The sequence below is a fragment of the Mesoplodon bidens genome, assembly GCF_964165515.1.
Source record: "Mesoplodon bidens genome assembly, chromosome: 2".
Classification (NCBI taxonomy): Eukaryota; Metazoa; Chordata; class Mammalia; order Artiodactyla; family Ziphiidae; genus Mesoplodon; species Mesoplodon bidens.
The window spans coordinates 128,694,715-128,722,059 of record NC_138177.1 but is presented as its reverse complement, the minus strand read 5'-3'; the positions used below and the strand labels follow the sequence as shown (position 1 = coordinate 128,722,059).

The following is a 27,345-nucleotide window of genomic DNA, read 5'->3' as shown; positions in this document are numbered from 1 at the left end:
ACCCTTTTCTCATCTTTCTCACCAGGCACATAAAGCAGAGCTATGTTGCCTCTTCATCTATCTTCTAGAGCTCCTATCTGAACAAAGGGAAACAGAGAGGTGACACAGGGTTAACTAGAAAGCATTTAACTGTGGACTCTGACATTTGCAAAATTCTATAATGTGGGGCAAGTTACTCTCAGAACTCTCAGAACCTTAGCTTCCTCATCTGTAAAATGGTGATTAGAATACCACCCTTACAGGATTGATGTGAGAATTAAATTATATAATTTATTTATATAACAATGTTAAATATAAATTATATGTTAAATTATATAACTACATTATAGACTTAATAGGACAACCGATCATTTTCAAAAGGTTAATCAGCATACAGTAGACATCCAATAGGGGTAAAAGTCAAAATGCTAAGGCATACCAGGGACTAATACTGGCAAAAAGCAAAAAGAAGAAAGGGGTTTTGGCAGTTGTTGCTTCTCCCCCATCTCTGTGGCTGCACACCAAGTTATTCATCCAGAAAATCAAGGAGTCCTAAATATAGTAAAACCTTCCTGGTTTTGGTCATCCCAATTAGGCCTTAATTGTAATATGAGTAAGCAAGACTTGACCTAACCTCTACCATCTGTAGTGTATTAGTAACTCTCAGAGTATTTTCCTAGCTGGGTATTCATCCTTCCCATTATGAGACATTCAAGGCACTCTGCACTCAGGCACCAACCTACTTCTCTAGCACAGTCAGCCCCTGGTACCTGGGGATGTAGAACCCACAGATACAGAGGGCTGACCATGGGACTTGAGCATCTGAGGATTTTGGCATCCACGGCAGGTCCTGGAACCAATCCCCTGGAAATACTGAGGGAGGTCTGTTTCACCCTTGTGAAATACGTCTTGCTCTAGCTGTACTGGAGTTCCTACCAGCACCTCCCCAGCCTCCACCCAACATCTAGCCCCACACTTCTGCTCACGCAGTACTGCATGGCTGGAATACCCACCCTTCTCTTTCCCACCTCTCCAAATCCTACCCACTGGTCAAGTCCTGGCCTAAGTATCCTTTCCACTATGAAATCTCCCAAGCAACTCTGTGTGATTTTAGTTTCTGAGACTACCACAACCTTTATTACTGGTGCCAGTCTGGATAGATACCTTGTGACCTTTGAGTGATGACAGCTATTGAAAGCTCTTTTGAGGGAATGTGTTAAAAGGGCCTCGGCATTGCTATTATTAATGCCATATAAATGCCTAATGTTATTATAAATGCTATGTGATTCCTATATAAATGAAAGCCATTACTATTAATATAAACATTTCACACTTCTCCTCCTCCTTTGGTCTAATCTCATCACAGTAGCCAGGGTGGTCCTATTAAAACTAAATCAGATCATGTCACTCCTCTATTCAAAATCCTCCAACTCTCTTCCTATCTCTTAAAAGTTGTCCCTAATCTGCCCCCACCCCATTACCTCTACGGCCCCATCTCATTTCAGGCACTCCACTCCCACCTGCCACACTGGCCTCCTTGCTGGTTCTTGAACACACCAGGCACATTCCCACTTCAGGACCTTTCCACTTGCTCTTCCCTCAAGAAATCAGTATGGCATCTTTGATACTAATCTCCACCTCGGGGCTGAGTCCAAACTACTCAAGCATTTCCATCATTTTCTCCCCTACTTCTATTCCTTTTTCTTTTCTGCCTCTTAAAACACCTTAAAATGTGGGTAGAGGACTCCCATCAGAACTTTTAAAAAGATAATATATTTTATGTATTTCCTACACCTGGAAGAAGTTCCTTCAAATGTCATTAGTCTTCTGCAAAATAACTTTAGACCTAATGACCACATGACACAGTTTCACAGGACTTCCTCAGGGTGAATCAGAGAAGTCTAGTGGCAGAACTAGTATAGACAACTCTAGCTTAAAAACCGAGCACACGAAAACTGAGGTCATGAAAAGTAAACTATATATAAATAGCTAGCAGAAGTACCCATAACAAAACACACATTTTTTGGTTATATTCCATTTCGGTGCTCTTTTGTAAGGAATTATACTATAACCAAGGGCTAGCTAACCTCCTACATCCTATTTAAAAGTCCAAGTTATTCTAGTGAGATGCCAGTTATTTAACTCTAAAAAGCCTGGTAACTGTTATAGCAGCAGCAACCAACTGATAATACAAAACATGTCCTCTCTCTCTCCAAATGAGAGAACTACTAAATAAAGGAAAAGCTCATGTCCTTACTTCAGGAGAAGCCTAGAACCAGAAGAGAGTCTGCTAGGATGGAATTATTCAGGAGGAGAAGTCTGGAACTAGGAAGCAACACATCCTTTTAAGGAAACAGGCAAAGGAGTCCAAAATGAATGAATTGTAGATTCAGGCGCTGGGCAGAGATAGCTAGACCAAAGTCCTCAGAACCTAACTCTGGAGCTAGACTCTGAGCTGCACCATGGCCCACCCCAAAGACTGCATAGACTCTAGTTTGGTGTCAGAAGCTACAGTAAAATGGGTTGTGTTACACAAAAGGAGGCTGACTTAAGAGTTATATAACCAGTATGATGACATATCCTGAAGGGATATGAAAATAAATTCATTCATCTATTCACTATTTACTAGACTGCAGTTAAGAAAATGTGGAAGGCAATCAAGGATTGAATATTTACCAGCTGGGTAGTATGTGGCAAGTTTCTCAGCCCCTCTATGAAATGGAATATTCACAGCATCTGTCTCACAGGGCTGTTTTAAAGATTAAGTATGGAGTACTTAGGGCAATGCCTAAGCATAAAAAATACTGTCTGGTATTTTGTTATTATTATTACTGGTTGGATGCCTATTATGGACCAGGAACTGATAAATACTGCCACAACTATAAATAAGACAAGTGATTTCTACCCTCAAATAGCTGAGAATCTAAGGTAACAATGGCTACATATGGTTTACTTAGGTTACATTACAACTAATCAGTCATTTACTGAATGATAATTCATTAGGGGGTGAGAACTTGGACTCTGGAGTCCAACCCATCTGGGTTAAAATCCTTTAATGACTTACTAGCTATGTGACGTTGGAAGAGCTATGAGTGAATGCACCATGTCTCTCTGGAGCACGATGCCTGGCACACAGAAACAGGCTCCATGCATGTCTTCAGAATGCATTCAACTCAAACTTTCTAAGCCTCAGCCCCCTCATTTATAAAACAGTGATAATAAAAGAACTTCAAAAGAGTGTTATGAAGAATTAGGCAATTCGGGCTTCCCTGGTGGCGCAGTGGTTGAGAGTCCGCCTGCCAATGCAGGGGATACGGGTTCATGCCCCGGTCTGGGAAGATCCCACATGCCATGGAGCGGCTGGGCCCGTGAGCCATGGCCGGTGAGCCTGAGCATCCGGAGCCTGTGCTCCACAACGGGAGAGGCCACAACAGTGAGAGGCCCACGTACCGCAAAAAAAAAAAAAAAAAAAAAAAAAGAATTAGGCAATTCAACAAAGAAAGGACAGTATTTTCAACGAAAGGTACTGGAACAACTGGATATCTATATTAAAAAAACACATACACAGGAAAAAGAATCTTCATCCAGACCTCACACCACATACAAAAATTATTACAAAACAGGCTATATACCTAACTATAAAACCTAAAACTGTAAAACTTCTAGAAGAAAATATAAGGGAAAATCTTTGTGACCTTGGATTAGGCAAAGATTTCTTAGACACAACACTGAAAGCACAACACATAAAAGAAAAAAAAAGTGGTAAATTAAACTTCATCAAAAATTTTAAATTTTGCTCTTCAAAAGAGATTAAGAAAATGAAAAGCAAGGCAGGACTGAGAAAAACTACTTGCAAGTCACACATCTGATAAAGGACATGTATCCACAATATACTGATATAAGGAACTCTCAAAACTCATTAAGAAAACAACTCAAGTTTTTGAAATGAGCAAAATATTTGAATAGCCTTTTTACCAAAGAATACATACAGATGGCAAATAAGCACATGAAAAGATGCTCAACATCATTAATCATTAGGGAAATTAAAACCACAATGAGACACCACTACAGATCTATTAGAATGTCTAGAATTTGAAAAACAGACAAAATGACTGATACCAAGGACCAGGATGCGGAACAATTAGAACTCTCATACATGGCTGGGGGTTATGCAAAATGGTACAGACACTTTCGAAAATAGTTTGGCAACTTCTAACAAAGTTAAATATACTTACCATACAGCCCAGAAATTCCACTCCTAAGTATTTACCCAAGTGAAATGAAAACTTATGTTCATACACAAACTTCTAAACAAATGTTTTAGCAGCTAACACAAAACACCTAAAAACTGATAACTATGCAAATAACTTCCAGTTGATGAATGGATAAACAAACTGTGATGTATCCATGATGGAATACTACTCAGCAGTAAAATGGTACAAACTACTGATACATGCACACCACAGAATCTCACATGCAACATGGAATCTCACATGCAGTATGTTAAGCGAAAGAAGTCAGACCAAGAGCTACATAACTTTATGTATCATTATATGACATTCTGGACACCATATGGATAGAAAACAGATCTTTGTAAGGGGAGAGAGGTTCAATGCAAACTGACATAGGGAGATTTTGGGGGGTAATACAATTATTTTATACCTTGAATATGGTGGTTACATAACTGTAATAGTTGGTTACATAACTGTATGCATTTGTCAAAACTTGCAGAACTGCACAGGAAAAGGAGGGCATTTTACTGTATTTAAATGTGTTAATTTTTTTTTTTTTTTAATGGAAGGGGGAAAAGAAAGAATCACAGACAAAGATAAGCTCCAGAGAGTCTACAAATTCTAGCCCGGGCAGTTATGGGGATGATGATGTCATTATCTGGAGAGGATACGTTACTCGGGCCAAAGCCACAGGCCAGAGCCCAACCTCTGATGAAAGTACAGAAGCGTGTTCTGTCACCACCCTTCACTATTCATTCCCCACTTGCTCTGTTGCTTTTTTGGGCTTGGGTGAACATGCACTAATTGGCCACTGGAAAAAGGCACTTAGGGGAGTTAGAGACAGCCAGGCTCTCCACAGAGCCCTACTGAAAAAAGAAAAAAAAAAAAAGCCTTCATAAATCATAGTATCAAATTTGAATGGAGCCTGAGAAGCTACCGATGCAAACCTCCTGCTTCCTGGAATTGAATCATATCAGAGGGGGCTATTTAAACTTTTCTTAAAACAGCAAAGAAACCAGGCAGGGTGAAGGGGAGCTAGATGCATCTGAGTTTATCAGAGAATCAGAGAATCCTTTAAGAGTACAGTTTAATTAGTGATTTCCTTCAAAGTGCAATCAGCCAAGGAGGGACTGACACCGTGTCCAATCAAAGTGAAATCTAATAAGTAGCCAATTTAAGTTTGGTTTTCACATTTAAAAAAGAAGTAATGTTCACAACCTATGAGTCTGCTTATTAACTAGTGGAAGATAAGTCAAAAAAACAATAAAACCATAATTTTCATTTTAAAGAGAAAAAGTGAAAGAAAAAAAAGGCAACATATACTTTCCTTTACAAATGCTGTAAAGCATGTTGTAATGGAAAGAGTATTTGAAACAGAAGGTCACCTGGATTTTAATCCCAACTCTGCAAATAATTTGAACGCTGACTGGTGACTAAGTATACCACTTATTGTCCTTAATCTTATAATGAAACAGAGATTAAAGCGATACGGCATGTAGGGCTTCCCTGGTGGCGCAGTGGTTGAGAGTCCGCCTGCCGATGCAGGGGACATGGGTTCGTGCCCCGGTCTGGGAGGATCCCACATGCCGCAGAGCGGCTGGGCCTGTGAGCCATGGCCGCTGAGCCTGCGCGTCCGGAGCCTGTGCTCCACAAAGGGAGAGGCCACAACAGTGAGAGGCCCGCGTACCGCAAAAAAAAAAAAAAAAAAAAAAGATACGGCATGTAAAATTTATTACAACAAAATGTGAAAGCAGTTAGGAATTATTAAAAATACTACAGAGGGGAAGAGCACCAATGACATCATTATCAACTAACCTTGCCAGCAAAACAGTACTGTTTAACCAGAACTATAATGCACTACTTAACAGAAAAAGAAATTCCACTGGAAGAATTTTCAAGATGTTACGTATGTTAGGCTGACATACGTTGTAACATTCCAGCACACTCAGGCACTTCGAAGTTTTTTTAAGTAGCCTGAAACGTGAAAAAAAAAAAAAAAGTATTTCTTATAAGCTACTATAAGAGATTTGAACTTCAGATATCTGAAAATGAAAACAGCAGCTTTTATTTCATTTTGACTATCAAGTTCTCACTTGAAGGGGACAAAAAGAAAATCAAGGCATCTCTGAATCGGGTCTATAACATGTCATAATGATTCTTTAATCTAGATTTTTAGAAATGAAGGAAACTCAGGCCACATCCAAAGTCAAAACTGGTTCACCATGTTGATCCTTATATCCTGGTCCTTCTTCACAGCTATTAATGAAAGAAACTGATATTTACTAAGCATAGATGTGAAGCAATGAATCAGGTACTTTACATTCACTGGATTATTTCATTCCAACAACTCTAAAGAGGTAGGTATTTCTATCCCAAACACATAAGAAAACTGAAGCTCAGAAAAGATAAACTCATTCAAAATCACACAGGTAGCAAGCATCAGAACTGTGACTCTGACCAAGATCTGAGACTCAGCTACTCATCTTCCTTCTATAACATGCAATCCTCAGGTATACTTACATACCCATCCTCTCACCAACTCCTACCCCACAAATAAAAAATGATTTTTCCTCTAAAAGACAAACAACAATAGTGGCAAATAAATGTCAGGGAAGGGGAAACAATGAATTACTAACCTATTAATAATATTAGTATGGAATATTAAATTCTCATATTGATTCATAAGAAAGGTAGAACAAGTATTATCATTTGTTTACATTTGAAAGGTAGAATAGGTATCATTTGTTTACAATTACTAACCTATTAATAATATTAGTATTGAATATTAAATTCTCATATTGATTCATAAGGAAGATAGAATAGGTATTATCATTTGTTTACATCTGAAGAAATAAAAGCTCAAGAGAAGTTATATACTTTCTTGTAAATTAAAAAAAAAAGATACTACCATATTCTAGAAAAGAGCTTTATAGTTTCCAAAGTGTTTTTTTACCAATCCATACAGCAATATACAGCAATCCAATCAAGCAAATATTTATTAAGCAATGACCAGGATTCATTCTAGGAGCTTGGGAAACGTGAGTGAAGAATACAGGCAGAGATCCATACCCTCAAGGAACTTACATTATAACAGGGGAGATAGAAAATAGGTAATATATATAAATAGAAATAGAAAAGTAGAATAAGAGGGTTTGGGAGTATCAGAAGAGGAAGAGCAGGCTGCAATTTTAAATAAGGTGGTTGGGATAGACCTCCTTGAATAGGTAACATTTGAGCAAAAATTTATAGGCATAAAGGAATTAGCCATGCAAAGTATCTGGCAGTATAATGTTCCAGGTAGAGGAAATAGCCTGTCTAAGCACCTGAAGAGAGAGCATGCCCTGTATTCTAAAGGAACAGCAAAGAGGTCTGTGTAGATGAAGTGAGGTGAGGGAGAAGAGACGCATGAGTTGAACTTGGAGGACAAGAGGGGGATAGATCTTGTAGGGCCTTGTTAGGACTCAGGGACCTGGAGAGACATGGGGGAAGGGGAGTAAAAAGAAGAGTGACATGTTCTGACTTACCTTTTACAAGGAATATACTGTCAACTCTTGAGAACTGACTAGGGGTGGGATGGGGGGATGAGTTAAACCAGGGATACAAGTACAGAAGACTAGGCAGTAATCTAGGCAAAAGATGTAGCTTAGATGATGATGGAAGTTACGCAGATGGTGAAAAGTGATATTCTGAAGGCAGAACCAACAGAATTTGCTAACAAACTGGATACTGGGTATAAGATGGAAGAGTCAAGGATGACTCCAAGGCTTTTGAACTGAGAGGCTAGAAGGATAGAGGCTCCTGGGATGCAGAGGCTGTGGAGGTGGAAGAGACTTTGGAGAAAATAAAGGAGTTCAGTTTTTGACATGTCAGCCAGAGATGTCAAGTGGGCTACTACATATAAAAGTCTGAGTTCAGGACAGAGGTCTTTAAAATTTGAGAATTTTAAAGCATATAAATTGTGTTTAAAAGCATGAAATTCAAAATTCTCAAACTGAAAAAGATCTTTCATGCAAGTCACCCTCATCACTGTTGAAGATAAAGTCTAAAGAAATGCAGTGATATGTCCAAGGTTAGACGCATATAAAGCAACTCTAACAGAGCTGGTATTCTTTAGCCTGGAATTTTCTTGAGAACACTGCATTAACATCTAGCACAATAAATAAAGGATTATTCTTTGAAGACTAAATAAAAGGGGTTCAACTTCCAGAAAAGACTCCCCAAAAACTGTGGATAAAATATGGAACCACTGTCTCCCCCTTTTCTTAAAAAGCATTATTGAAAGACATGAAATGTATAGTTTAAAGACAGCCTCTTCAATAAGTGGTGCTGGGAAAACTGGACAGCTACATGTAAAAGAATGAAATTAGAACACTCCCTAACACCATACACAAAAATAAACTCAAAATGGTTTAAAGACCTAAATGTAAGGCCAGACACCATAAAACTCTTAGAGGAAAACACAGGAAAAACACTCTTTGACATAAACCACAGCAAGACCTTTTTTGACCCACCTCCTAGAATAATGAAAATAAAAACAAAAATAAACAAATGGAACCTAATGAAACTTAAAAGCTTTTGCACAGCAAAGGAAACCATAAACAAGAGGAAAAGCCAACCCTCAGAATGGGAGAAAATATTTGCAAATGAAACAACAGACAAAGGATTAATCTCCAAAATATACAAACAGCTCATGCAGCTCAATATCAAGAAAACAAACAACCCAATCAAAAAAGGGTGGAAGACTTAAACAGACATTTCACCAAAGAAGACATACAGATGGCCAAGAGGCACATGAAAAGATGTTCAACATCACTAATTATTAGAGAAATGCAAATCAAAATTACAATGGGGTATCACCTCACACCAGTCAGAATGGCCATCATCAAAAAATCTACAAACAATAAATGCTGGAGAGGGTGTGGAGAAAAGGGAACCCTCTTGCCTTGTTGGTGGGAATGTAAATTGACATAGCCACTATGGAGAACAGTATGGAGGTTCCTTAAAAAACTAAAAATAGAACTACCATGTAACCCAGCAATCCCACTACTAGGCATATACCCTGAGAAAATCATAATTCAAAAGGACACATGTACCCCAGTGTTCACTGCAGCACTATTTACAATAGCCAGTTCATGGAAACAACCTAAATGTCCAATGACAGATGAATGGATAAAGAAGATGTGGTACATACATACAATTGAATATTACTCAGCCATAAAAAAGGAACGAAACTGGGTCATTTGTAGAGATGTGGATGGTCCTAGAGTCTGTCATACAGAGTGAAGTAAGTCAGAAAGAGAAAAATATCGTATATTAACGCATATATGCGGAATCTAGAAAAATGGTACAGAGGTACAGATGAACCTATTTTCAGGGCAGGAATAGAGACGTAGAGAAGGGACATTTGGACACAACAGGGGGAAAGGAAGGGTGGGACAAACTGGGAGATTAGGACTGACATATAAACACTACCGTGGGTAAAACAGATAGCTAGTGGGAACATGCTATAAAGCACAGGAAGCTCAGCTCGGTGCTCTGTGACGACCTAGATGGGGTGGGGTGGGAGGGAGGGGATATATGTATACATATGGCTGATTCATTTCACTGTACAGCAGAAACTAACACAACATTGTAAAGCAATTATACTCCAATAAAAAAAAATTTTAATAAATATATATATATAGTACATTGTAGGCACTCCATAATAATAAATGAACAAATTTGCTGTGAAACAGTCTAAGCTTACTGTGACTATTTGACAATCCAAATCCACTCATCAAAGTGGCTACAGTTAAATATTTTTACTTACCTGATATTTAAGCCAATGAAGTTTGTCCATGTGAAAATGTAATCTCCACCAAAGACCATTCCGATATAAGTTATTAATATATTCTAAAAAGAAAAATAGCAATATACTGTTTCATAGGTTTAACTGAACTTTTTCAATATTCATATAAACTCATCCATACAAAGACCCAAACATATATCCTTAAAATACAAAAACAAATAAACAGAAAATAACAAAAACCCAACGACCCTAAAATGAGTGTAGTATGAGCATGAACATTAACTAATTAAAAAACAATGACATCAGTCTCTTCCCAGTCTCTCTCTGGAAGCTAAATGCTTTCACCAATACTGAAGATTATCAAACTTTCCCTGCCCTGTGGCACACGCTGACATTATCAATCTAGATAGAAAAGCACTGCTGTTACTAGGGGCAGAAAACACCAAGGCACGTTTAGCAGTCTCAGAGAAGAGTGCTTTTTTCCTCCCGTAGAGGTAGCAGTTGACTTTCCAGGGGAGAGTGAAGAAGGAAAATCTGCTTACATGCAAGCATCTTTCCCTCTTTCTTGAAAAGGAAAAAAGGGATGGTGGGGAATTTACCAACTCAAAGACTGTTTCTAGAGCAATCTTCCTTGGCACCTTAAAAAACCACAGGGGAAGTCATCTCAAAGTAGCGTACCTAAAATCACCTCTCCCAACTCCCTTAAACTCCCAGGTGCAAACATCTTCTGCTTATCTCACTCCCTTTTTGGCTTGTGAGATCTTAGTTCTTAGACCAGGGATAGAACTGGGCCCAGGGCAGTGAAAGCGTCTGGCTCCCTTTTAATTATCCTCAGACCGTGAAGGTGAAATAAAGTTTTCCAGGGCTTCCCTGGTGGCGCAGTGGTTGAGAGTCTGCCTGCCGATGCAGGGGACACGGGTTCATGCCCCGGTCCGGGAAGATCCCACATGCCGCGGAGCAGCTAGGCCCGTGAGCCATGGTCGCTGAGCCTACGTGTCCGGAGCCTGTGCTCAGCAACGGGAGAGGCCACAACAGTGAGAGGCCAGCGTACCGCAAAAAAAAAAAAAAAAAAAAAAAAGTTTTCCAAAGTTTCATCTCTTATTCAGTTCTTCCCTAACCTCTCTTCTTTCACATTAAGTCACTGCCTCCCTCTGTGCTATTACAACTGCCAGAAACGGTAAATGTCACAAATATTTTTAGTACCTGGGCTCTCTCCGATTAGACCTGTGAAGCAGAAAGTATAGTGCCATAGTGTTTTTAAGAAGCCAAAAACAAACTTCAAAATTATGTTTTTAATGGAGTATGCTTTGAGAGAGCATTCAAAATTATGTCAGCCTCTTCTAGGTCTAAGAATGGAGACAGAAAGTTACTTTAGAGCAGATTTTCTTATTATTTGAGAGGAAAAAAATAAAATGAAATACCATGTAACAGTAAACAAGGCTGGTAGGCAACTTGGGGAAAATGTGTAACAGGACCTCTTGGAATACAGAGATCCAGGAAAAACATTAATTTGCATAAACTGCCCAAGGAACTTCAGAAAGGGAAAGGACAGAGAACGCAACCCTTGTTGCTCAAAATCAGTCAGAAGTTAGAAAAACTTTCTTTTTTAATATTTATTTATTTATTTGGCTGTGCCAGGTCTTAGTTTTGGCATGCCGGATCTTTAGTTGCGGCATATGGGATCTAGTTCCCTGACCAGGGATCGAACCCGGGCCCCCTGAATTGGGAGTGCGGAGTCTTAGCCACTGGACCATCAGGGAAGCCCCAGAAGTTAGAAAAACTTCAAGTATATATTAGGGTATCCTAACCAAGGTTTTCTATCAGAAAAGACACTCATGCTCCCAAAGTAGAACTTACCAGGAAGCACAGAAGAGTCTGCGCTGGTAGCTCAGAACTAAGACTGCAATCTCAGCCTTTAGTATACCTGAGACTCAGCTGGAAACCCTGATGATTTCCACACCCTACTTTAGAGATTCTGATTCAATACATCTGTGGTGAGCCTAGGAATTTCCATGTTAAACTAGCTCTCCTAAGTAATTTTCCCACCACACACAGGAGAAACAAGGAATGCTGACCCAAGGGTTTATGGGGTTAGGATCCTCAAGCACAGAAGGAAGCTTGAAGCCTGCTGGGGAACATTAACTGAGCTACAAGGGTTGTAACTGGGAGGCTAATGAAAGAAGCTCCACTGTGGCCTGAGACACTCCAAACCAGCAAGGACATCAGGGTACTCCCATCTGTCTGAAGGTATAAGACGTCCTTTAATAGCAATACCACATGGCCGTGAGAAGCAACAGCAATTATAAACCACAGCTGACCCTTGAACAAAGCAGGGGTTAGGGGTGCAGTGGAAAATCTGACTGTAACTTATGGATGGCCCTCCTTACCTGTGATTCAGCATCTGTGGATTCAACAACCACAGATGGTGTAGTACTGTAATATTTACTACTGAAAAAAATCTGAGTATTAAGTGGACCAGAGCAGTTTAAACCTGCATTGTTTAAGGGTCAACTATAATCAGAAAATCCATTTTTTTCCCTCCCTCTAGAGTGTGGAAGTAAAACTGCTCCCTTTGCACTAAGTTCATACAGTTCTGTGGGGAGGAGGAAATATCAAAAGGAAAGTACTGGACTTTATGTTAATGAGAGCATGACTGTATTTGTACCCCATGCTAATGATGATAAAGAACGGACACTAAGAAATTCTAAGCAAATAGGTTTAGTTATCTGCTAAATAACTTTCCCTCACCATCCTTCTTCTTGGTTAAAAACATGGCACCAACTGTTCTGCCTCTCATGTTCTTACTGTTTTTATTCTGAAAAGGCAAGTCATCTACTTTGCTCTTGAAGCACTCACTTTACAAAAACCGCAACAGGGCTGAGAGCTAATTTGGGAGCTGAAACTGTCTCAGCCAGGCCAGGCCTTTGAATGCCTATCTCTAGCTTTCACAGGAAGTCACACAACTGACTTGTTATAGTTTAATTTAGAATTCTATTCACACCAAACACTCCAAATCCATGATTTGAAGACACAGACCTTCTGAAGTTTTAACCCAAATCTAGTTTCTAAAATGAGGCCAGGCAGACGCAACTCCATTGGGGTGTAAAGGGAAACATAGCAGAACAGTACAAACTTTGCCTCTGCAACCCCTTCCCTCGCTATTGACAAATGGGGCACCAGAAAGTAAGTTCCAAGGGCAACTGCACTCTTTCCTCCAAATGATCCAGGACCTACCTCTATCTTGCTTTCTTTAGAAAGCAAGCCTACCTCACTATTTCTTTTGGAATTAGGGATGCTGGGGCCTCTTCGATCTTAAAGCACCAGAATCACAAAGTCAGATGAAAGAGGCCTCAGGCTTCAAGTCACTAACTGCAGCTCAATATTCAAGTCAGCTTGGCTCTCCTGGCTGAAGACAAATGAGCCTCCCTCAAATAAAATGGATCAGGAGGAAATGACATCACTGGAAATGTCAGACACGGCTTTTAAAAGTGGGCCATTTAAGGTTTGGCTCACGCTTAGGAAAACTCCCTTGATTCGCTTTTGGCAGGCATCCTTTTCCTACAGAACAGCCAGAACTCAGCGAGGCAGAGAACAATTCTCATTGGGAGTTAAAGGGACAAACCTATCAGTACCAAGCTAGTCATCTGCTCTGTGAGAAACAGGGCTGACTCTCCTTCCTCTGCTCTGAGATGACACATTCTCTTTTTCCCATACTCCTCAGACCTAAGTTGCCTGAAAGTAGAGATGATGCTTTCCCTGAGTTCTTAAGGATTGTTCTAGAAACCACCCCACAAGTCGTCAAACTACCAAGGCAACACATGAGGAAGTAAGAATGATGGGGCTTAAGGCCACAGCCAGACTTATCTTAGAGGAACACTTTTCAGATAAAGAAGGTACCCAAAAGAGAACAGTATGTTTTCAACTCACCTTAATACAGCCAACTATTGTAGTTGTAAGAGCAGAATTATACTGAGTGCAGAGTACTGTGGCATACATCAAGATAAATCTGGAAAAAAAGAAGGAAAAGGTATCTTGTAAGTAAGATTCAACTGCTGTTTTTATAATAACCTCTAGCCAAGAGAAACAGTGTTGGCCATGCCAGTACATTCTACTAGTCACTGACTGACTGTGAGCGTTCCCTACTTCACTGCTGCTTTATACTGCAGCTTCACATTTTTTTTTTCATTTCATTAAAGAGAAACACATGTACATTTAACGATCAGGTGCTTTTCCCAGCTACCGCACCAAAACCTTGAAACCACCATTCACAATCATGAGTACTCTTTTTTAGATCATAGTCCTAATTCACCTAACCCAGACAGAAAGCTCAGGACTCACAGACCCTGGCTCAGGTGTGCATGTCACATGAGGCCAATATGATTCCAGACCAGGGTGAAGGCAAGAGAGATTCTTACGGATGGAAGAAAAGCAAATGAGAACTACTTTAAGAAGGGATATCATCCACTTAACAACAAAGTGGCAGCAGTCAGCAGCCCCAGAGTTTACAGTGAGGCTTCGAAGCCTGACTCAGTACCAAGGTATCATGTCAACTTTATTTTGAAGCGTCCAATCACTATGTACCTAGCCTGTGCCAGATCCGGTCACAAATATCAAGTGAAATGACTGGTTGAGGGAAAAAAGCATTAGGGATATTTGGAGGTGAAGAGAAGAGGCAGATAACAGCACATTTGCAGATACGCTCTTGCCTTCTACAACCTGGCAGGGAGAAGTCAGCCCTAAATTCAAAGGCTGCCACTGCTACCTACTAATTCTGCAAACTCAGACAATTTACTTGAATTCTGGGCCTGCTTTCTCATAGGTAAGGGGACAACAATATCTGTCAAATGGTCAATGTAGAAATAAAATTAAATGCATGCTGAAATATAATGGTGCTTATCACATACTAGCTTATTGCGTAAATATTAGTTATTTTCCTTCGTCCTTCTAAGCATGACTTTGAGATCAGTTTGTTAGCCCTGAGGGCACATTCCCAAGGGTGGTGAAACCACTTGAATCTGGAGGTTTATCCTAAGCTGATACACTCAAGAGACAGAACAGGATACTAGGGAATGAGGCAAAAAGACGCTAGAACAAATCTGCCTCGGAAAACTATTTGTTAACAAGGCAGCAAAGGCTTACCCCATCACACAAGAGAGGGTGAACTGCAGAAGAAAGAGGGTGTCGGCCCAGCCTTCAAAATCCATTGCCTGTAATACACAAGAAAGCCCCAGACTTTAGAGCAGGCTCTCAACATCAGCCATTCCACTCATTAACCCAACTCCTGTGCGCTTGCTCCCGCCACACTCTGCCACATACATACATTTCCCTGCATCGCTCCAAGCGTAGAGAGTGACGTTCAAGAATGTCATATACATGGAGCTGAATCAACAAGCAGTTTTGTAAGGTTTTCTCCTTTCCAAAATATGTAAGGTGAGGGAGATTTTGTACTTCTCCCTGTTGGTACAAGGAAACTGATATTTGCTTGAAGGCACAAGCCATGTCTTACTAATCTCAGCAGTTCTCCCAGATGGCTGGTATTAAATAAAGGCTTTCTCAAACCTTAAAACGTATTTCTTCCCTGTAACGTGCGAAAGCTCAAGTACAGCCTTAGTTACACAAATTCAGCGGAGGTCTGTCCAGGAAGAATTATTCTAAAACAGTTGATTTTGTAAAAGCAAGATTTCTGTTGTTCTGTTTGTTTTGAAGCCAAAAGCAAAGGAATGAATAGAAATGACAGGTGCATTGATCATCTCATTTCTCATCCAATAGGGAGGGTTTGTCTCTCAAGTACATAATTTCTCTTGCAATATGAGTTTGTCAGGCAAATATGAGAAACACTCCACTTTTTCTCTCTCTGCCAACCTGTACAGCTTCAACTCTTACCACTTCAACATAAATCTCACAGCTCCAGGGCTCCAGCAATACCAGGCTCCTTGTGGTTTATAAAACATAACCTGCAGTTTCAAACTCACATGGCTTAGCCTGGAATACCCTTCCCCTCTACATTCATCTGACTCCTGCTCACCCATCAAACTAGAAGCCAAGCAGCTCCTTCGTGGGGCTTTCCCGGATCAAGAACTCCTTCCTTTGTGCCTCAGCAGTACTTCTCTTTAGTGCTCTTATCTCGCTGAACTGCAAATCTTTCTACACCACTACAAACTGTGAGCTCCCTGGTGGGAGGAACCACATCAAATTAACTGAATCACATTCCAAACACAGCATTTGACAGACAGTAGACATTCAATTCGTTTATGGTTCTTTGTTGAGGCATAACATATAAAAAATAAAATTCACCAATTTTAAGTGTGTAATTCAATGAGTCTTGAAAAATATATAGTCATGAAACCACCATTACAGTCATGATAAAGAAATTTCGGCCTAAAACCATGAAACCTAGAAGAGAACCCAGGAAAAAGCTCCTTACCACTGGTCTTGACAATAATTTTTTGGCTATGACACTAAAAGCACAAAAAACAAAAGCAAAGATAAGAGGGACTACATCAAACTAAAAGGTTTCTGCACAGCACAGCAAAAGAAACCATCAACAAAATGAGAAGGCAACCTACGGAATGGGAAAAAAATATTTGTAAACCAGGTATCTGATAATAGGTGAATAGCCAAAGTATATAAGGAACTCATATAACAGCAAAAAACAAAAAAACAAAAAAACCAAGCAACCCAATTAAAAAATGGGCAAAGGAAGTGAGTAGACATTTCCCCCAAAAGGAGGCACAAATGGATAACAGGTACATGAGAAGGTGCTCAACATCACTAATCAAAGTGATTTGATCACTTTGCATCTAAGATGCAAATCAAAACCACAGTAAGCACCCCACACCTGTTAGAATAGCTGTCATCAAAAAGACAAGAGATAACAAGTGCTGGAGAGGGTGTGGAGGAAAGGGAACACTTGTGCACTGCGGGTGGAAATGTAAATTTGTACAGCCAAGATGGAAAACACACACACAAAGACACACACACAATGGAGCATTATTTAGCCATGAGAAAGGAAATCCTGCTTTTTGCAACAACGTAAATGGACCTTGAGGGCATTATGCAAGGTGAGATAAATCAGACAGAGAAAGACAGACACGGTCTGATCTCACTTACACGTAAAATCTAAAAAAGCCAAATTCACAGAAACAGAGGGTGAATGGTGGTTGCCAGAGGTTGGGGCGTGGGGGAAATGGTGAGAGGTTGGTTTTACAACTTATAAGATGCATAAATTCTAGGGATCTAACGTATAAGCATGGTATTATAGTTAACAACACTATATTATATACTTGAAAATTACTAAGAGAGTAGATCTTAAGTGTTCTCACCACACACACACACAAAAAAGGCAGTTATGTGAGGTGATGGCAGGGTTAACTAATGCTACTGTGGTAATCATTTCCTAATACATAACTGTAACAAATCAACCATTGTACAACTTAAACTTACACAATATTAAATGTCCATTGTATCTCAGTAAAGCTGGAAAGAAAGAAATATTTACCACCCTAGAAAGTTCCCTCCTGCCCCTTTGCAGTCAATCCCCTCTCCCATTTACAGCCCCTGGGAACCTCTGATCTACTTTCTTACTAGAGTTTTACCATTCAGTAATTTCATATAAATGAGAGATTGTACAGTATGTACTCTTTTGTATCTGGCTTCTTTCACTTGACATAATGCAGATGGCTTGGTTCTTTCAGTAAATGCATCTTTAATTTTATAATGAACTGTCCAACTGTTTTCCAAAGTAGCTATAACATTTTGTATTCCCACCGGCACTGCTATGAGAGTTCCCGCTGCTCTACATTCATACATACATTTGGAATTGTTTCAGACCATCCAAGTGATTAAATAAATGGTAGCTCATTATAATTTTAATTTTTTTTAGGTCATGAATCAATTTATTGATCACAAATAGCATTCAAAAATAAAATAGAACAAAATAGAAAACGGGGTGTATTCCGTGTAACAAGAAATATTTTTTCATGAAATTTTGCCTCATTTATGTGTGCATGGGAGTGTATACTGAATCACAATATAATTATTATTTCTAACTGTATGTAGAAGTCAAACATTTTGAGAAATATTGGTCTAGGGGATCAAATGTTATTTTTAGGGTTAAATGTTTAAAATATTTATACACTGACATGAAAATTGTAGTTTATACCTGGTTGAAGCATGGCAAGACTCACACAGATAAACCAGAGTAAAAAATATTACAGACCTAATACTTCTTTTTTTTTTTTTTTTTGGCTGCGTCGGGTCTTAGTTGCAGCACGTGGGATCTTCGTTGAGGCATGTGGGCTTCTCTCTATTTGCGGCGTGCAGGTTTTTCTCTCTCTAGTTGTGGTGCGCGGACTCCAGGGCAAGTGGGCTCTGAAGTTGTGGCACTCGGGCTCCAGAGCGCGTGGGCTCTGTAGTTTGCGGCACGCAGGCTTAGTTGCCCTGCGGCATGTGGGATCTTAGTTCCCCAACGAACGATGGAACCCAAGTCCCCTGCGTTGGAAGGCAGATTCTTTACCACGGGACCACCAGGGAAGTCCCCAGACCTAATATTCTTGAAGAAATAGAATACATTCTATTTCACACACAGACACCAACATCTTTTGTCTTGAAACTTGTAGCACTTTCCTCTCTTATAAGTTCCATTTCTTCTTCTTTTTTAAAACCTTCATAAACTGATTACTGGCTTTGAAGTCAGACCTGCATCCAGATCCCAAATCCACCATTCCCTATGTGTATTATTGTAATTTTAATTTGCATTTCCCTAATCACTAATGAGGTTAAGCATCTTTTAATGTGCTTTTTGCCATCAGTACTTTTTTTTTTTTTGCAGTACACGGGCCTCTCACTGTTGTGGCCTCTCCCGTTGAGGAGCACAGGCTCCAGACGCACAGGCTCAGCGGCCATGGCTCACGGGCCCAGCCACTCCACGGCATGTGGGATCTTCCCGGACCGGGGTACAAACCCATGTGCCCTGCATTGGCAGGCGGACTCGCAACCACTGTGCCACCAGGGAAGCCCAGTACTGTTTCTTTAGTGAAGTGTCTGTGCAAATCTTTTCCAAATTTTATTCAAGTTGTCTTCTTACTACTGAGTTTTAAATTAACAGTTTTAAAAAATATATTCTAGATACAAGTCCTTAATCATATATATTGGGTTGGCCAAAAAGTTCCTTCGGTTTTTAAGTAAAAATAAAAGACACATTTTTCATTTTCACCAAGAACTTTACTGAACAACATATTCACCCTTTTGTTCCACTACCTTCTGCCATTTTTCAGGCAACTTCATAATTTCATCTTCCCAAACATTTCATCTTTTTGAGCAAAGAACTGTTCCAGGTGCCTTTTACAGTTTTCCAGGGAATTGAAATTTTTTCCATTGAGAGAATTTTCTAAAGACTGAAATAAATGGAAATCTGAAGGTGCAATGTCTGGTGAATACGGCAGATGAACCAGAACTTCCCAGCCAAGCCTTAACAGTTTTTGCCTGGTCATCAAAGAAACATGCGGCCTTGCGTGATCCTGATGGAAGATTATGCATTTTCTGTTGACTAATTCCAGACGCTTTCGTCAAGTGCTGCTTTCAGTTGGTCTGAGAGCAGTACTTGTTGGAATTAACTGACTAGTTTTCTGGAAGGAGTTCATAATAGAGGACTCCCTTCCAATCCCACCATATACACATCACCACCTTCTTTGGATGAAGACTGGCCTTTGGTATGGTTGGTGGTGATTCACTTCACTTGCCCCATGATCCCTTCCATTCCACATTATTGAACAGTATCCACTTTGCATCGCCCGTCACAATTTGTTTTAAAAACGGAACTTTTTTTACATTTAAGTAGAGAATTGCATGTGGAAATACGGTCCAGAAGGTTTTTTTCCACTTTAACTTATGTGGAACCCAAACATTGAAGTGATTAACATAACCACGCTGATGCAAATGATTTTCAACACTTGATTTGGATATTTTGAGTATGTTGGCTATCTCCCACGTGGTATAACGTTGACTGTTCTCAATTAATGCCTCGATTGATCACTATCAACTTCAACTGGTCAACCTGATCATGGAGCATCTTCCAGTAAGAAATCTCCAGTACGAAACTTCACAAACCACATTTGACACGTTCGATCAGTCACAGCACCTTCTCCAAACACTGTACAAATCTTTTCGTGCGCTGCAGTCGCGTTTTTACCATTCTTGAAATAATAAAGCATAATGTGCCAAAAATGTTGCTTTCTTCCCATCTTCAATATTAAAATGACTAGACAAAAATTCACCAATTTTGATGTGTTTTTTTTTAATGCACGCTGATATGACAGCTGTCATACAATCTAACAAAACAATCTAACAAAATTGTTTTGAATGAAGTTGAAGACAACTAAGCACTACTAGAGCCATCTTACGGAAAAAACCAAGTGAACTTTTTGGCCAACCCAATATATATGAATGCAATATATGCAATACATGATTATACAAGTATTTTCAGTCTGTGGCTTGCATTTTCTTTTTTTTTTTTTTTTTTTTGCTGTATGCGGGCCTCTCACTGTTGTGGCCTCTCCCGTTGCGGAGCACAGGTTCCGGACGCGCAGGCTCAGCGGCCATGGCTCACGGGCCCAGCCGCTCCGCGGCATGTGGGATCTTCCCGGACCGGGGCACGAACCAGTGTCCCCTGCATCGGCAGGCGGACTCTCAACCACTGCGCCACCAGGGAAGCCCGCATTTTCTTAATAGTGTCTTTTGAAAAACAATTTTAGTTTTGATGGAGTCTAAGATCAATTTTGTGTTTTACAATTCTTGCTTTTTATGACTTTTCTATGAAACCCAGTCTAAGCCCAAATCACAAAGATATTTTTCTGTGTTTTCTTCTAGTTTTATAGTTTTAGCTCTACTTTTAGGTCTATGATCCTTTTTGTATTAGTTTGCTAGGGCTGCTGTAACAAAGTACCACAAACTGAATGACTTAAAAAACAGAAATGCATCGTCTTACAGTTCTAAATGCTAGAAGTCCAAGATCAGGGTGTCAGCAGTGTTGGTTCCTTCTGAGGGCTGTGAGAGAGAATCTGTTCCACGTCTCTCCCCTAGCTTCTGGTGATTTTCTGGCAATCTTTGGTGTTCCTTAGCTTGCTGAGGCATCATTCTGGTGTCTGCCTTCATGTTCTCATGGCATTCTCTCTATGTTACTGTCTGTATCCAAATTTACCCTTTTTATAACTGCACCATTGATATTGGATTTAGGGTCCATTCTACTCCATTATGATTTCATCTTAACGAATTACATCTGCAATGATCCTGTTTCAAAACAAGGTCACATTCTGATACTGGGGGTAGGACTTCAACATGACTTTGAGGGGAGGAACAACACAATGCAACTCAAAATACTTTTCAAATTAATTTTTGTGTATTTCCTGAGGTAAGGGTCAAGGTTCATTTTTCTGCAAATAGATGTCAAACTGTTCCAGCACCATTTGTTGAAGAGATTATCCTTTCCTCATTGATTTATTTAGTTACCTTCAATAAAAACAACTGACCAAATGGTCTATCTGTACCTCTTGATTCTCTGCTCTGTTCCATTGGTCTATGTCTACTCTTAATCCAATACCACACCGTCTTGATTACAGTAGTTTTATAAAAGTCTTGAAATCAAGTAGATAAATCCTCCAACATTTTTCTTTTCTTTTTTAAAAGTTTTTGTTTTTTTTTAATTGAAGTATAGTTACTTACAATATTGTGTTAATTTCAGGTTACAGCAAAGTGATTCAGTTATATATATGTCTTTTTTCAGATTATTTTCCATTATAGGCTATTACAAGATACTGCATAGAGTTCTCTATACTATACAGTAAATCCCTGTTGCTTCTCTATTTTATGTAATAGTAATTTGTATCTGTTAATCCCATACCCCTAATTTATCTCTCCCCCCGACTCCCTTTCCCCTTTGGTAACCATACGTTTGTTTTCTGTACCTGTTGAGTCTGTTTTGTATATAGATTCATTTGCATTATTTTTTAGATTCCACATATAAGTGATATCATATAATATGTCTTTCTCTGTCTGACTTACTTCAGTTAGTATGATATTCGCTAGGTCCTCCAACATTGTTCTTTTTCAAATCTGACTATGATAAGTCCTTTGCAATTCTATGAAAATTTCAAAATCAGCTTAGCAATTCTACAAAAAATCCTGCTATGGGATTGGAATGGTGTTGAATCTACAGATCAATTAGAAGAGAATTGACAGATTAATAACATCAAGTTTTCCAATTCATAAACATTCATAAATATAAAAATAATTTATTTCGGTCTTTTAAAATTTCTCTCAGTACTGTTTTATAAAGTTTTCAGTGTACAGACATTGACATATTTTGTTAAATTTTTCCCTGAGTACTTCATACTTTTGAAGCTTTTATAAATGCTATTATTTACTTAGTTGCCAAGTGTTCATTGCTGGTATATGGCAGTACAGTCCATTTTTATATGCTGACCTTATATCTTACAACTTTGCTAAACTAATTAGTTCTAATCACTCTTTTCTAGATTCTTTAGGATTTTCTGCATATATGATCATGGTTTTTATAGAGATATTGTTAATTCTTCCTTTATAATCTCTTATTCTTACCTTCCTGCACTGATGGGGTCCTCGAGTATAATGTTGAATAGAACATTATATCAGAGCAGACATCCCTGCCTTGTTCTCAATCCTAGTGAAAAGGTATTCAGTCGTTCACCATTCAGTAAAATAGCAATACATTATTTTGGTAGATGTCCTTTATTAGGTTGAGAAAGTTCCCTTCTATTCCTACTTTGCTGAGAATTCTAAACTCATAAATGGGTGTCAACTTTTGTCAAATACATTTTCTCAAACTATCGACATGTTCTTCTACTTTACTCTTGCCAATATGATGAATTGCACTGATTAACTGATTTTCCAATTTTAAACTAACCTTAATTCCTAAGATAAACACAACTTGGTCATGATTTAGTGTCCTTTTTATATACTGCTGTACTTTTTTGGACTATAGTTTTCTTCTTTCCTTGTAATTTTTTGTCAGCTAGTGGTAGAGGGTATGCTGGCCTCATAAATCAATTGGGAAGTGTTCTTTTCTATACTCTGGAAATTTTTATGTAGAATTAGCATTGTTTCTTCCTTAAACATCTTGTAAAATTCTCCAGTGAAGTGATCAGGGCCTGGAGTTTCCTTTCTCGGAAGGTTTTAAACTAAAAATTCAATTTCTTTAATAAAGATAGGGCTAAAAACTAGGGCTTTTACTTATTTTAATTAAATAGAGCAATTTATTTAATTGAATAAGGCTATTCATGTTATCTATTTCTTCTTGAGTGAGCTTTGGCAGTTTTGTCTCTTCCATGAATTTGTCCATTTCATCTCAGTTTTTGAGTTTATGGTATATTGTTCATAAAATTCCCTTATTATCCTTTTAATATATGCAGGCTAGGTAATGATGCCCCTTTCTCATTCCTGATGTCGGTAATTTGTGTATTCTGACTTTCTGTCCTGATCAATTGGCCATGGTTTAGCAATTGTACTGATCTTTTCAAAGAACCAGCTTTTAGTTTCATTGATTTCTCTACTGCTTTTCTGTTTTCTATTTCATTGATTTCTGCTTCCTTCTATTTACTTTGGGTTTAATTTGCTCTTATTTTTTCTAGTTTCTTAAGGGAGAAGCTTAGATCACTGAATTTAAATCTTTCTTCTTTTACAATACATATTAATTTCTAGTTTAATTCTGTGCTGATCAGCGAACATACTCTGGGTTTGATTCTTTTAAACTATTACCACTTGTTTTATGCCCCAGAATATAATTTATCTTGGTGAATTGTTCCATGTGCACTTGAAACAAATATGTATCCTCTTGCTATTGAGCGGAGTGCTCTACAAACGTCAGTTAGGTCGGCTTGGTTGACGGTGCTGTTCAAGTCTTCTCTATCCTTAATGACTCTGAGTTTGTTTTATCAGTTACTGAAAGGAGAATGTTAAATCTCCACTATAGGGCTTCCCTGGTGGCGCAGTGGTTGAGAGTCTGCCTGCTAATGCAGGGGACACGGGTTCGAGCCCTGGTCTGGGAGGATCCCACATGCTGCGGAGCAACTGGGCCCGAGAGCCACAACTACTGAGCCTGTGCATCTGGAGCCTGTGCTCCGCAAAGAGAGAGGCCGCGATAGTGAGAGGCCCGCGCACCGCGATGAAGAGTGGCCCCCACTTGCCACAACTAGAGAAAGCCCTCGCACAGAAATGAAGACCCAACACAGCAAAAATAAATAAATTAATAAACTCCTACCCCCAACATCTTCTAAAAAAAGAAAAAATCTCCACTATAATTGTAGGTTGGTCTATTTATCCTTTGTGTTCTATCAGTTTTTGCTTCATATATTTTGAAGCTCTCTCATCAAGTACATACACATTCAGTATTGTTATACCCACTAATATTAACCCTTTTAGCATTATGGAATGTCCCTCCTCATGGTATAGTTTCCTTTATGCTTATTCTATTTAAGGTTTATTGAGTTCCTTGTGGGTACAGATTTAGAGTTTTCATCAAATTTGGAAAAAATTCAGCCATTATTTCTTCAAATATTTTTTTTCTCCCCCACCCCACCCCTTTTTCAGGATGATACTTACACAAATGTTAGACCCTTAATATTATCCTACATGTCACTAATAATCTGTTTGTTTTCTAGTCATTTTTTCTGAACTTCATCTTGAATAGTTTCTATTACTATTTGTTTAATTCACTGAACTTTTCTTGTATAGTATCTAATCTGTTTGATACCTTCTGCTTTATTTTTCAATTCTGATTACATTTTTCATCCCTAAAACTTTCACTTGGGTCTTTTTTAATATCTTTCTTTTCTCTTCTCATCCTTTCTCAACAGTCCTTCACTGCTTTCAATGTACAATTCGACATCTACTAAGTTCCGATCATGTGCCAGGCCTCATGGTAGGCCTCAGAGCACTAAGCTGAAGATGGTTTAGTCAGGTTTGCTGATAGTGAAGGGACAAATGGCAGCAATAAAAACGTACCACCTTATATTTATGGAGCACATTATAGTTTACAAAGTGCTTCCGTACATGGCCTGTCATTTGATTCCTACAATAGAAAGGCCAAGCCTTATTATCCCCAGAAGACAATGAGTAACTTACTTCAGGTAACACAGCTAATCCATGGTAGACTTAACATATTTCAAAGCCCAATGTTCTCTACACAGAGCATTAAATTTTATTCAGAAAAATGCCCCAAATATTTAGTGTACAGTCCCCTTTGGGAACATAATAACTATATAGAATATTAAAATAAATCTCAAGGACATAATTCTATTTATATATAATTCAAAAATAGAAAACTAATTCTCACGGGATTTTTTTCTTTCCCTAAATACTCAGCCTGTCTCTGGAGAAAGCCAGCCTACGGGACAGGCAGCCTGTTGCATTCCCCTGCTTTGCCATAGGAATGGATCTTTGGCAAGCAGCAGACATTTGAATGTATAGCTGCAGGATAAATATGACCCAATATGACTCCTTTGTACTCCTAGAGTACAAAGGAGTCCACTCTCCTTTAATTATGCCATAAAGATGGCATAATAAAAACAATAAAAGCTACTGCTTATTAAGCTATTATGCTCTAGGCTCAGAAATATTAAGTAACTTTACCAAAATTATTCAGCTAGTAAATACCTGTTCAGCTCCATAACCTTCATCCTGCTATCTGGACTACTGGGGAAAACCAAAGACAAGGCAATATATTCTGAATTTTCTCCTAGATGGTTCCACATGGTTACTGAGTCAAAAAGCGAAAGTTCTAACTCTCTCTCTGACATTAATTTTCTGTGAGGCCATCATAAAGTCATTTAACCTTTCTAAACTTCTACCTATATTACAAATATAGAAAACTACTCCATCTGTCTCTTGTGAGAATCAATCGAGAGAATAAAATACAGACTCTTTAAATGTATACATAATTTATATTCAGAGAGATTATTTACTTAAACTTCTATCACTGTTATCTCTCAGTGATAGATTTACAAGCGAATTTTTCTTCTCCTCAAGATAGGAAATAAAGAAGGCACGGTGAGAATGTACTTTGTTATTCAGTTTTTAAACAAAACAAAACTTCTGCCTCTAGAGAAAACTGATAAAGAGCCATTGTGAAGAAAATGAACTGCTTGGTCATTCTGTGTGGCACAGAACTAGATAGGCTCTCTGACACAAGGCTGGCAATTTTCAGTGCTGGCTGAGTGCGGGCTGTGATTACAGACTGAACATATAAACATGCTTTCTAAGGCTTTCCTTCTGTTTTGAATGAAGTCTCTGGTTCTACAGGTGCTGATAATGTAACGTAATACACACCACAGGCATGAAAAGAATGTGGCATAAGTAATGGGCAAACAGGTCGTATGGACCTACCACTTCCTAAAACTAGGCATTTGGTTTAAATAAGACTTTCAGTTAAATAAAAGTATTTAGAAAAAAACTTTAATAAAAAAAATTGTTCTTTAGTTGCTTAGGTTAAGGAAATTAAGAAAGAGAGGGGGACTGAGTAAGATTAGGCAGTAATCAATAACAATGAATAAAATCTAGTGAAGGTACACCTGAAACTAATGTAATATTGTAAGTCAATTACACTTCAGTTTAAAAAGAAGAAAAGAAAAAAAAAAGAAAAGAAAATCTAGTGTAGGGATACAATCAGATTTTGTCTAATCAACTAGCCCCAATCGATGGATCTGCCTATCTGGACCAGTATCTTGGTGAAAAGTCTGAGGCTATGTGCAGGCTTAGCAAGAAAGTGCTGGGACAACTTGGCAATGTCTACAATGCCACATTAGCACCAAATCACCATCCTAATCTAGTAAAAAGCAGGGAATAATTTCAACATGTACCTGAGTCTTAGATGCAACCGTTCTCACTCCCAGGAAAATCTGTTAAGCAAAGAGTTGCCAATTTACTTGAGATTTGAAATAAAATCCAAAGCATCATTGAGACATTTTCTTATGTTTGGATACCTCCCTGTTTACTATAAAGACTAAAAATAAACAAACCACTTAGTCTTTGGACTTTATGGTTAAAAGAAAAAAAAAAAAGGTTAATGAATTCTATCTTGAAAATTCATTCCCCAAAAAACTCTTGAGAAAGAAATTGAATCCTTAGCCTAGAAAGTAAACTGACAGGAAACCTGCTAAGGCAGAAGATAATATCAGTGGTGTAAATTATCTGCATGGTTCCCCCCCACCCTGGAAAAGTTAGACAAGTTCATGCAACCGGTGGTCCTAGTTAGCAACCCATCTTCTGCACTACTGTAACCATCTGCCTGCCTCCTGCTCCTAGTTCAGAATAGGAACC

General features: G+C 38.7%; 1 protein-coding gene across 1 annotated transcript in view; it reads right to left on the bottom strand.

Moving 5' to 3' along the window:
• SLC35D1 (solute carrier family 35 member D1) overlaps positions 1-27,345 on the bottom strand; it is a 55,228-nt gene that overhangs the window by 8,903 nt on the left and 18,980 nt on the right. Inside the window, exons 9-11 of the mRNA XM_081220141.1 lie at positions 15,139-15,206; positions 13,927-14,005; positions 10,021-10,103 (exon numbers count right to left, since the gene is read on the bottom strand). Coding sequence (XP_081076267.1) covers positions 10,021-10,103; positions 13,927-14,005; positions 15,139-15,206 — 230 coding nt within the window. The remainder of the gene's footprint in view (positions 1-10,020; positions 10,104-13,926; positions 14,006-15,138; positions 15,207-27,345) is intronic.